Source organism: Mesoplodon mirus (genome assembly GCF_964341445.2).
Source record: "Mesoplodon mirus genome assembly, chromosome: 5".
In the NCBI taxonomy this organism is placed as follows: Eukaryota; Metazoa; Chordata; class Mammalia; order Artiodactyla; family Ziphiidae; genus Mesoplodon; species Mesoplodon mirus.
Genome location: NC_138980.1, coordinates 111,760,695 through 111,773,649, shown reverse-complemented (window position 1 = coordinate 111,773,649; position 12,955 = coordinate 111,760,695). Strand labels below are relative to the sequence as shown.

The 12,955-nt window shown below is 36.0% G+C and overlaps 1 protein-coding gene across 1 annotated transcript in view; it reads left to right on the top strand.

The window, feature by feature from the left end:
• Positions 1–12,955, top strand: part of ADGRV1 (adhesion G protein-coupled receptor V1) — a gene marked incomplete at its 5' end in the record, with an annotated part of 528,497 nt that overhangs the window by 26,060 nt on the left and 489,482 nt on the right. Inside the window, 6 exons of the mRNA XM_082623775.1 lie at positions 190–316; positions 1,644–1,829; positions 2,590–2,770; positions 3,489–3,652; positions 4,960–5,083; positions 6,114–6,380. Coding sequence (XP_082479901.1) covers positions 190–316; positions 1,644–1,829; positions 2,590–2,770; positions 3,489–3,652; positions 4,960–5,083; positions 6,114–6,380 — 1,049 coding nt within the window. The remainder of the gene's footprint in view (positions 1–189; positions 317–1,643; positions 1,830–2,589; positions 2,771–3,488; positions 3,653–4,959; positions 5,084–6,113; positions 6,381–12,955) is intronic.

Sequence of the window (12,955 nt, the reverse complement as noted above, 5' to 3'; positions counted from 1 at the left end):
CTGTTTTGATCTGAAGTGATTTTAACACACTTAAATTCAACTTAAATTTTACCTCCTAATAACCTTCATATTCATTATCTGAAGTGTTTTAAATATTTTAAATAAGACTTCAAAATTCAGAAGTAAGACTATAGGTAGTCTATAAGACTTACAAAGCCTGTAAGACTTTTTCCCCTCTGACTTCTCCAGGGTCAACGTGGAAAACCAAGTGCTGAAATCTGGATATACAAGCCGTGACCTAATTATTTTGGAAAATGATGATCCTGGGGGAATTTTTGAATTTTCTCCTGCTTCCAGAGGACCCTATATTATACAAGTAAGTACGAAAGAAAGTTCAATCTATTCTGTACTCACAGCTTCAAAAGAACAATCTCGAAAGATTTAAACTTTTGTGGACTTTTTTTTCCTGTCCTATATATGGTACTTTACGGGCAAGAACACAGTCATCATCACTATTATTGTTATAATCATATAGATAACATATAATGAGGGCCTTCTATATTCTATTCCCTGTTCTAAGCACTTTGTAGTCACAGCCCTTAATCTTCACAATGAGTTAAAGAGGTCTGTGCTCTATTTCACATTTTACAAACGTGAAAAAGAGACACATTGGCATTTCTAGCTGAGCCTTAGACAAACTGCTTAAAGTTGTGATGCAAAACCTATTCAGTCCAAAATTCAGGGTGTGTGGTTCTTTTGTTTTTTTTAAATACAGTTTTGAAAGGTTACTTTCCATTTACAGTTAGTACAAAATATAGGCTGTATTCCCCATGCTATACTATATATCCTTGAGCCTGTCTTACACCTAATAGTTTGTACCTCCTCTCCCCCACCTCTCTATTGCCTCCCCACCCACTGGTAACCATTAGTTTGTTCCTGTATCTGAATCTGCTATTTTTTTTGTTATATTCACTAGTTTGTTGTACTTTTTAGATTCCACATATAAGTGGTAACATACAGTGTTTGTCTTTCTCTGTCTGACTTACTTCATTCAGCATAATGCCCTCCAAGTCATCCATGTTGCTTCAAATGGCAAAATTACGTTCTTTTTTTTTTAAAGCACGGATCATTCTTTCTTTATTTTATTTAATTTATTTATTTATTTATGGCTGTGTTGGGTCTTCGCTTCTGTGCGAGGGCTTTCTCTAGTTGTGGCAAGTGGGGGCCACTTTTCATCACGGTGCGCGGGCCTCTCACTATCGCGGCCTCTCTTGTTGTGGAGCACAGGCTCCAGATGCGCAGGCTCAGTAATTGTGGCTCACGGGCCTAGTTGCTCTGCGGCATGTGGGATCTTCCCAGACCAGGGCTTGAACCCGTGTCCCCTGCATTGGCAGGCAGATTCTTAACCACTGTGCCACTAGGGAAGCCCAAAAGTTCGTTCTTTTTAATGTCTGAGTAGTATTCCATTGTATGTGTGTGTGTGTATATATATATATATATATATGTATATATATATATATATATGTATATATATATGTATATATATATATATATATACATATATATATATATATATATACCACATCTTTATCCATTCACCTGTTGTTGAACACTTAGGTTGCTTTCATATCTTGGCAATTATAAATAATGCTATGAACATTGGGGTGCATGTATCTTTTTGAATTTTGTGGATTTTTTTTAAGGAAGGAGAATCTGTAGAGCTCCACATCATCCGTTCCAGGGGAGCTCTTGTTAAGCAGTTTCTACACTACCGAATAGAGCCAAGAGATAGCAATGAATTCTATGGGAACACAGGGGTACTGGAATTTAAACCTGGGGAAAGGGAGATCGTAATCACCTTGCTAACAAGATTGGATGGGATACCAGAGGTATGGGATTTTATTTTTTCCGTGTGCTTTTGTGGAAAGTTGATAGTATCTTGTATATTATGAATATAAATATTTTGAACATTGGCAAGGAGATACAGGAAAGGAAGCGGGCAAGAAAGGATTGAGAAGTGCTTATGTTTGGAAAATTAAAAAAAAGAAGCTTAAAAAACAAAGTAAGACTTATTCCAATTTGAATTGTCCACGTTTGTCCTACATTAAAGCAATACCAAACAATCTGAAACGTTCAGTGTGTAATCAGTTTTCATCTCCTTTTAGGTTTATATATGTTAAACCTTATTTTATGTAGTCTGTATTAACTGAACTTTCAGTGATACAGTTTTGAACTGAAGAAATTTTTCTGTAAAATTACTCTTTTAAAGGAAATAAATTTTAGTTGTACATTAAGGGAATCAGATATTGTTCCATTATGTTTGCATACCATTGCATATGTAGCTTTTACATTAATTTTATTTTATTTACTCTTATTAGTTTAAATGACTAGATCATCAGTGATAAGGTTAAATCTTCTTAAAATTTTAATATAGTATCATGGTTTATCTTTTCCCTTTTTGAATAATGTATACTTATATCTGATGTCTCTCCTAATTGATGGAAGGGTGTTAAAAATTAAAAAAAAAATCAGCTTTGTTTACTCAGTGAGTGACATGTTTGTGAAAAGCTGATTCTTGAATATATATATTTTTATTTCCTCTGAAAATTTCAACTTTATATTTTTCCTAATTTGACATGTTCATTTTAGTTGGATGAACATTATTGGGTGGTCCTCAGCAGCCATGGTGAACGGAAAAGCAAGTTGGGAAGTGCTACAGTTGTCAACATAACGATTCTAAAAAATGATGATCCTCATGGGATTATAGAATTTGTTTCTGATGATCTAATTGTTACAATAAATGAAAGTAAAGGAGACGATACCTATAGTGGTAATTTATTCTACTTTTTATATTCTATTACTGTTTACTGAAGAAATTAGTCATATTTTTAGTTTATTTCTTTAGTAAATAGTTATTTTTAGTTGTCCAACTGCTGAGAAATTACATGTAGTACAGAAATGGGTGTTTTAAAAAATCATATTTAAGATTGCTATTTTTATTTCTTACATAGTATTGTGATGATGACTTCAGTTATATTTTGATTTCAATTAACCATATGTGGTAGAACTCAAACACTCAAAAGAGTGAGTTGAGTCAAATAGGAAAAACTTTAAGAGTTACTGCTAGGGAACTATTGCAGTGGCACGAAATGAGATGTATTGATAGGTTATTTTTAGAGCTGTGTCTGTCTGGGTAAGAAGATCACTTTTGAGTATGCAGCTTCCTCTTGCTGCCCTTAACAAATATCCTTATAGGACTTTGTGATAGGTGTACCTAATTAGTCACCATTCTGCTCCTTTTGCTGAATGACTTTTAAAATTGCAAACTGTGATAGAAAAGATCAAGTCCATTTATTTTATCAATTGTATACCTACAGAGGGAAGACTAGGTTAATTTATATATATACCTTGAGGCTGGGCTAAGGAAATAATTGGTTTTTATTAAAAAGAGGGCTTATTTTTACTTTTATTTGAACAATTTCTTCACTCATCATTTTCAAATTGTTTGATATATGCTCATATATGTTATACCCATTTGTATTTCACAGCTGTTTATGGTGTAATAAGAAATCGAGGCAACTTTGGTGATGTTAATGTATCATGGGTGGTTAGTCCAGACTTTACGCAAGATGTATTTCCTGTCCAAGGGACTATTTTCTTTGGAGATCAGGAATTTTCAAAAAATATCACCATTTACTCCCTTCCAGATGAGGTAAATGTTACACAAATAACTCTCTTTTTTTGTTTAATAATTATTTTTAAAAATAATTAAACATCTGCTAATTTACTTTGTCATGAGAATATGTGATAAAGCAGCAGTCCCCAACCTTTTTGGCACCAGGGACCGGTTTTGTGGAAGACAGTTTTTCCACTGATGGGGGTGGGGTTGGGCAGGGGGCAGGGGATGGTTCAGACGGTAATGTGAGCGATGGGGAGCGGCCGATGAAGCTTCTCTTGCTCACCTGCCGCTCACCTCCTGCTGTGTGGCCCAGTTCCTAACAGGCGGCCGTGGCCCGGGGATTGGGGACCCCTCTAAAGAACTCATGTGTGATAATGTCTGACTATAAGCCAAAATAGAAATATTATTTTTGGTTTCCCTGAAGGCATTTTTAACTCTTAGAACTCATAGTCACTGGTGACACTGTGTAGGTGTCAAATATCAGGGATTCATACTTGTGAGAGAGGTTAAGCACTTGGTTTGTACTTAGGCCCTTTGAGGATGAGGGCACCATCTACCAAGTATCCTATGGTGCACTCTGAGAATCGGGACATTGGACCAGATGGATGGTGGATTCAGGGTAATGCAGAGAAAGAAGTTAGTAACAATGGGGTGGACCTTTATGAGGGACACTGTGCTTCGAATAGGTATGGAAACCTGTCTCCTTTCCTTCACACTTGTGCCTCGAGAGACAAAGTTCCAACACTGTTCCATTTTAGGCTCTGGAGAAGACCAGCTTACATGGATGAGAAAGAGAAACAGTGTCCATCTGGGGAGCTATATAGGCTCAGAGATGTGGGGAGTCTCATCTTGTTAGGACAGGGGAATGAGGTCTTTGTGATGTACTTCGGTGAAACTTAAGTAAGGTTTGTAAGGGGCGTTTGAGAGCTAGCTGAGCTTTTGTTACGATTATGAATTCTGTTCTAAGTGTGTCAAAAAGTTATTTTTCTGTTCCATTGTTTTTCCTTAAAAACAATATATATCCTATTTTCTTATAGAAATAACTTAAGCTATGTAGTATTTCTGTTTTTAACTTATGTAAGGCAAAATATCTCTTTCCATTAAATTTTATAGTGAGTCAAAATAAAGTGACTGTTTGGATGAATGTACATTAAAATTTTGAGGGGTTCTGAGGCCTACTTGAAAAATTTAGAGTGGTTCTGCCTCAGAAGTAGAAACGAACATTAGTACTGTCATTAATAAAGCTCTTTTTTTAAAAAGATAAAAACAATTTAGGAATATGTAGTGGAATTATTTATACAAATCACCTGACTAAAAGCATGTGTAACATTTTCCAAAAGATTCCAGAGGAAATGGAGGAATTTACCATTATCCTACTTAATGCCACTGGAGGAGCTAAAATAGGAAATAAAACTACTGCAACTCTGAGGATTAGAAGAAATGATGACCCCATTTATTTTGCAGGTGGTATTGCTTTCTTATTTGAGTGAGATCACATCTTTCTTGAACAGTATAAAAATACTTTTTTTCAATAATTGTTTTAAGTGAACATTTTCAATAAAGCACAATTGTTGCTTGTTTAAATAGGATTTCATAATTTGTTTGGATGATCATTATTCAAACTCTTTGACATTTTAACAAATACTTTTAAGGATCTTCTGAAGGAAAAATAAAATAAAATAACTACTATTTTATTAGCTTTGTTCTCCTCCCACTTTTAAATTCCAAGGTATTTTGTTTCCATTGTGCAAAAATGAACACTCTTCCACATAACCTCTTCCAGTACACAGTGTAGCCAGTTCAGGGTCTGCATATTATACTTAATGAATGGTTACTTACTATAATTACTATTATTTAATGGACATATAAGTTAACATATAAATTAAGGTTTCCCCATTTTTGCCACTTTAATGCTTTCTTTAGAACTGTCTTTTCCACCTGAGACATCTTTTAGTTTTATTTGGTATCAAATCTATTGGTATCTAATTCTTTCTTAAATCATTTTTGCAAGATGTTCAATTTATAACTGTAGGACTCTTAAACCTCTTGAGTATTATTGATTTATATTTTAACCTTCAGTTAACATGTACTTAATGAGTTAGTCCTGTGTTCAGTCTTCTACTAACCCTGTAGAAGAAGTGGCAAAAATAAAACCTAAGATATCTGGGCCTATTCTCAAGGAACTTATGGTCTAAATTTGAAAATAAAGTGTATGAAACAGTAGGCAGAGGATTCCAGACACTATGTAATTTACTGACAAATTGGGTGTTGAAGAAAATGGATTCCATAGGAGTCAAGGCAAGAGGAAGGCCATTGACTAGAAGTAATCAGAGGAGACCTCATGTAGGCATTGGGATCAGAGCTGAGTCTTTAAGTAAAGACACAGTGGAGATCATTTCTTGTGGGGGGCCGGGAGAAACATATGTGATCTGAAAATATGTAGATGGAATCAGAAAAGCTCACATGTTTCTTCTTTTCTTTATGAATATTTCAGAACCTCGTGTAGTGAGGGTTCGGGAAGGTGAGACTGCTGACTTTATAGTTCTCAGAAATGGATCTGTTGATGTTGCCTGTACCGTCCAATATGCTACCATGGATGGAAAGGCTACCGCCAGAGAGGGGGACTTTGTTCCCATTGAAAAAGGAGAAATGCTTGTTTTTGCAGTTGGAAGTAGAGAGCAAAACATATCTGTATTCGTTAATGAAGATGATATCCCAGAAACAGATGAGTCCTTTTATATAATCCTCTTTAATTCAACAGGTAAATAAATTACATTTATGGCATATCTGTTTTTCAGTGCTTTTATGAGATGACATTAAGTATTTAACTGTCACCTGGGATTGTTCAAGAGCAAAATTGTTTATTTCATTGCTTTCTTGAGGGAAGGGTTGAGAAATATATGTGTTGAGACTTTGTGTACCTGGTATACTCTACGTCATTATTCTTAATCTTTTTTCACAATACAGCACACATAGAAAATAATGTTATTATTATATGAGGAATAGAAATCTTTTAGCTAAAGCTACCCTAAGTCTTTTTGACTCATCCAAGGGCTTAGGGCATCTGTAGTCTCTTCCCTCCTAGCAGGGTGCTGGGCATAGTGGTTGGGAAGCTGCATTCTGGGGGTGACTTGAGCCCAGTTGGCTCTACAGCCACAATGCATGACAATTTTCAGGAGGGGAAATTCCTTCTTCTCCATGGTATAAATGATGCAGGATGTTTTGTCCCCATTATATGGGTCCTGAGAATGTTTTGACCCCATCTTTAGTAAATTAGAGGGAATATAGCTTATTTTGGTATTTATTTTATTCTTTTAAGAGTAAATAGAGTTATTTTTTTCCTTAATCTTTTAGATTAAGAAGACATGATACTCCGTCACCCCTGAATACGCGAGTGTGTTTTTTCCTATATACTGGGACATTTTCCTACATAACCACAATATAACCATTGAAATCAGGTTAACATTAATACAATTATTGCCTCAGACCCCATTCAGATTTCTCCAGTTTTCCCAACAATGTCCTTTCTAGCAAAAATGATCCTTTCCTAAATCATGCATTGCATTTAATTGCTGTGTCTCTTAATCTCTTCAGTCCGGAATAGAGTCTTTCCTTGACTTGCATGACCTTTATAATATAGAAGATTACAGGGCAGTTATTTTGTTGAATGTCCTTCATTTTGGTTTGTTTGATGTTCCTCATGATTAGATTCAGGCTTTGCATCCTTGGCAGGAATTTCATAGATGTAATTCTGTGTTCCCATTATATCCCTTCTGTTGGCACATGATTCTGTTTTGTCCCTTTACTGCCATGTTTACTTTGACCACAGTTTAGGTGGTGACTGCCAGGCTTCTCTACTGTACTTTTTGTTCCTTTGTAATTAATAAATATTTTGTGGGGGAGATAGTTTATGTAAATATCCTGTTATTCATCAAACCTCCAATTTTTTCATTGATATATTTATCAGTATGGACTCAGGATTTCTGTTTAATGCAGTGGGTTATATTTCGCTATCATTTTTTTTAACATCTTTAGAGTATAATTGCTTTACAGTGTGTTAGTTTCCGCTTTATAACAAAGGGAATCAGCTATACGTATACATGTATCCCCATATCTCCTCCCTCTTGAGTCTCCCTCCCACCCTCTCTATCCCACCCATCTAGGTGGTCACAAAGCACCGAGCTGATCTCCCTGTGCTATGTGGCTGCTTCCCATTAGCTATCTGTTTCACATTTGGTAGTGTATATATGTCCATGCCACTCTCTCACGTTGTCCCAGCTTACCCTTCCCCCTTCCCATGTCCTCAAGTCCATTCTCTACATCTGGGTCTTCATTCCTGTCCTGCCCCTAGGTTCTTTTTTTTTTTTTAGATTCCATATATATGTGTTAGCATACGGTATTTTTCTCTTTCTGACCTAACTTCACTCTGTATAACAGACTCTAGGTCCATCCACGTCACTACAAATAACTCAATTTCGTTTCTTTTTATGGCTGGGTAATATTCCATTGTCTATATGTGCCACATCTTCTTTATCCATACATCTGTCAGCAGACACTTAGGTTGCTTCCGTGTCCTGGCTATTGTAAACAGAGGTGCAATGAACATTTTGGTACATGACTCTTTTTGAATTATGGTTTTCTCAGGGTATGTGCCCAGTAGTGGGATTGCTGGGTCGTATGGTAGTTATATTTTTAGATTTTTAAGGAACCACCATATTGTTCTCCATAGTGGCTGTATAAATTTACATTCCCACCAACAGTGCAAGAGGGTTCTCTTTTCTTCACCCCCTCTCCAGCATTTATTGTTGTAGATTTTTTGATGATGGCCATTCTGACTGGTATGAGGTGATATGTCATTGTAGTTTTGATTTGCATTTCTGTAATGATTAGTGGTGTTGAGCATCCTGTCATGTTTCTTGGCAATCTGTATATCTTCTTTGGAGAAATGTCTGTTTAGGTCTTCTACCCATTTTTGGATGGGGTTGTTTGTTTTTTTGATATTGAACTGCATGAGCTGCTTGTATGTTTTGGAGATTAATCCTTTGTCAGTTGCTTCATTTGCAAATATTTTCTCCCATTCTGAAGGTTGTCTTTTCGTCTTGTTTATGTTTTCCTTTGCTGTGAAGAAGCTTTTAAGTTGCATTAGGTCCCATTTGTTTATTTTTGTTTTATTTCCATTTCTCTAGGAGGTGGGTCAGAAAGGATCTTGCTGTGATTTATATCATAGAGTGTTCTGCCTATGTTTTCCTCTAAGAGTTGTATAGTGTCTGGCTTTACACTTAGATCTTTAATCCATTTTGAGTTCATTTTTGTGTATGATGTTAGGGAGTGTTCTAATTTCATTCTTTTACATGTAGCTGTCCATTTTTCCCAGCACCACTTATTGAAGAGGCTGTCTTTTCTCCATTGTATATTCTTGCCTCCTTTATCAAAAATAAGGTGACCATAGGTGTGGGGGTTTATCTCTGGGCTTTCTATTCTGTTCCACTGATCTGTATTTCTGTTTTTGTGCCAGTACCATGCTGTCTTGATTACTGTAGCTTTGTAGTGTAGTCTGAAGTCAGGGAACCTGATTCCTCCAGCTCTGTTTTTCTTTCTCAAGATTGTTTTGGCTATTCGGCGTCTTTTGTGTTTCCATACAAATTGTGAAATTTTTTGTTCTAGTTCTGTGCAAAATGCCATTGGTAGTTTGATAGGGATTGCATTGAATCTGTAGATTGCGTAGTATAGTCATTTTCACAATGTTGATTCTTCAAGAACATGGTATATCTCTCGATCTGTTTGTATCATTATTAATTTCTTTTATCAGTGTCTTATAGTTTTCTGCATACAGGTCTTTTGTCTCCTTAGGTAGGTTTATTGCTAGGTATTTTATTCTTTTTGTTGCAGTAGTAAATGAGAGTGTTTCCTTAATTCCTCTTTCAGATTTTTCATCATCATTAGTGTATAGGAATGCAAGAGATTTCTGTGCACTAATTTTGTATCCTGCTACTCTACCAAATTCATTGATTAGCTCTAGTAGTTTTCTGGTAGCATCTTTAGGATTCTCTCTGTATATTATCATGTCATCTGCAAACAGTGAGTTTTACTTCTTCTTTTCCGATTTGGATTCCTTTTATTTCTTTTTCTTCTCTGATTACTGTGGCTAAAACTTCCAAAACTATGTTGAATAAGAGTGGTGAGAGTGGACATCCTTGTCTTGTTCCTGATCTTAGAGGAAATGGTTTCAGTTTTTCACCATTGAGAACGATGTTGGCTGTGGGTTTGTCATATATGGCCTTTATTATGTTGAGGTAAGTTCCCTCTGTGCCTACTTTCTGGAGGGTATTTATCATAAATGGGTGTTGAATTTTGTCAAAAGCTTTTTCTGCAACTATTGAGATGATCATATGGTTTTTCTCCTTCAGTTGGTTAGTATGATGTATCACATTGATTGATTTGCGTATATTGAAGAATCCTTGCATTCCTTGGATAAACCCCACTTGATCCTGGTGTATGATCCTTTTAATGTGCTGTTGGATTCTGTTTGCTAGTATTTTGTTGAGGATTTTTGCATCTGTGTTCATCAGTGATACTGACCTGTAGTTTTCTTTCTTTGTGATATCTTTGTCTGATTTTGGTATCAGGGTGATGGTGGCCTCATAGAATGAGTTTGGGAGTGTTCCTCCCTCTGCTATATTTTGTAAGAGTTTGAGAAGTTTAGGTGTTAGCTCTTCTCTAAATGTTTGATAGAATATGCCTGTGAAACCATCAAGTCCTAAGCTTTTCTTTGCTGGAAGATTTTTAATCACAGTTTCAATTTCAGTGCTTGTGATTGGTCTCTTTATATTTTCTATTTCTTCCTGGTTCAGTTTCAGAAGATTGTGCTTTTCTAAGAATTTGTCCATTTCTTCCAGGTTGTCCATTTTATTGGCATAGAGTTGCTTGTAGTACTGTCTCATGATTCTTTGTATTTCTGCAGTGTCAGTTGTTACTTCTCCTTTTTCATTTCTAATTCTATTGATTTGAGTCTTCTCCCTTTTTTTCTTGATGAGTCTGGGTAATGGTCTATTAATTTTGTTTATCTTCTCAAAGAATCAGTTTTTCATTTTATTGATCTTTGCTATCATTTCCTTCATTTCTTTTTCATTTATTTCTGCTCTGATCTTTATGATGTCTTTCCTTTTGCTAACTTTAGGGGTTTTTTTTGTTCTTCTTTCTCTAATTGCTTTAAGTGTAAGGTTAGGTTGTTTATTTGAGGTGTTTCTTGTTTCTTGAGGTAGGATTGTATTGGTATAAACTTCCCTCTTACAACTGCTTTTGCTGCATCCCATAGGTTTTGGGTCATCGTGTTTTCATTGTCATTTTTTTCTAGGTATTGTTTTGATTTCTTCAGTAATCTCTTGTTTTTTGTTTTTTTTTTTTTTTTTTTTGCGGTACACGGGCCTCTCACTGCTGTGGCCTCTCCCGCTGCGGAACACAGGTTCTGGACGCGCAGGCTCAGCAGCCACGGCTCACGGGCCCAGCCTCTCCGTGGCATGTGGGATCTTCCCGGACCGGGGCACGAACCCGCGTCCCCTGCATTGGCAGGCAGACTCTCAACCACTGCGCCACCAGGGAAGCCCAATCTCTTGGTTTTTTAATACTGTATTGTTTAGCCTCCATGTGTTTGTATTTTTTACAGATTTTTTCCTATAATTGATACCTAGTCTCATAGCATTGTGGTTGGAAAAGATACTTGATATGATTTCAATTTTCTTAAATTTAGCAAGGCTTGATTTGTGACCCCAGATATGATCTATCCTGGAGAGTGTTCCATGAGCACTTGAGAAGAAAGTGTATTCTGTTGTTTTTTGGATGGAATGTTCTGTAAATATCAATTAAGTCCATCTCATTTAAAGTATCATTTAAATCTTGTGTTTCCTTATGTATTTTCAATTTGGATGATCTGTCCATTGGTGAAGGTGAGGTGTTAAAGTCCCCTACTATGATTGTGTTACTGTCAATTTCCCCTTTTATAGCTGTTAGCATTTGCCTTATGTATTGAGGTACTCCTGTGTTGGGTTCATAAATATTTACAACTGTTAAATCTTCTTCTTGGATTGGTCCCTTGATCATTACGTAGTGTCTTTCCTTGTCTCTTTTTGTAATAATCTTTAAGTCTATTTTGTCTGATATGAGAATTGCTACTTAACTTTCTTTTGATTTCCGTTTGCATGGAATACCTTTTTCCATCCCCCCACTTTCAGTCTGTATGTGTCCCTAGGTCTGAAGTCGGTCTCTTGTAGACAGCATATATATGGGTCTTGTTTTTGTATCCATTCAGCCAGTCTATGTCTTTTGGTTGGAGCATTTAATCCATTTACATTTAAGGTCGTTATCGATATGTATGTTCCTATTTCCATTTTCTTAATTATTTTTGGTTTGTTATTGTAGGTCTTTTCCTTCTCTTGTGTTTCCTGCCTAGAGAAGTTCCTTTAGCATTTGTTGTAAAGCTGGTTTGGTGGTGCTGAATTCTCTTAGCTTTTGCTTGTTTGTCTGTAAAAGTTTTAATTTCTCCATTGAATCTGAATGAGATCCTTGCTGGGAAGAGTAATCTTGATTATAGGTTTTTCCCTTTCATCACTTTAAATATGTCCTGCCACTCCCTTCTGGCTTGCAGAGTGTCTGCTGAAAGATCCGCTGTCAACCTTATGGGGATTCCCTTGTATGTTATTTGTTGTTTTTCCCTTGGTGCTCTTAATATTTTTTCTTTGTATTTGATTTTTGATAGTTTGATTAGTATGTGTTTTAGCATGTTTCTCCTTGGATTTATCCGTATGGGACTCTCTGCGCTTCCTGGAGTTGATTGACTATTTCCTTTCCCATATTAGGGAATTTTTCAACTATAATCTCTTCAAATATTTTCTCAGTCCCTTTCTTTTTCTCTTCTTCTTCTGAGACCCCTATAATTAGAATGTTGGTGCATTTAATGTTGTCCCAGGCGTCTCTGAGAGTGTCCTCAATTCTTTTTATTCTTTTTTCTTTATTCTGCTCTGTGGTAGTTATTTCCACTATTTTATCTTCCAGGTCACTTATCTGTTCTTCTGCCTCAGTTATTCTGCTATTGATTCCTTCTAGAGAATTTTTGATTTCATTTGTTATGCTGTTCATCATTGTTTGCTCTTTAGTTCTTCTAGGTCCTTGTTAAACGTTTCTTGTTTTTTCTCCATTCTATTTCCAAGATTTTGGATCATCTTTAGTATCATTACTCTGAACTCTTTTTCAGGTAGACTGCCTGTTTCCTCTTCATTTGTTTGGTCTGGTGGGTTTTTAATCTTGCTCCTTCATCTGCTGTTTCTCTGTCTTCTCATTTTG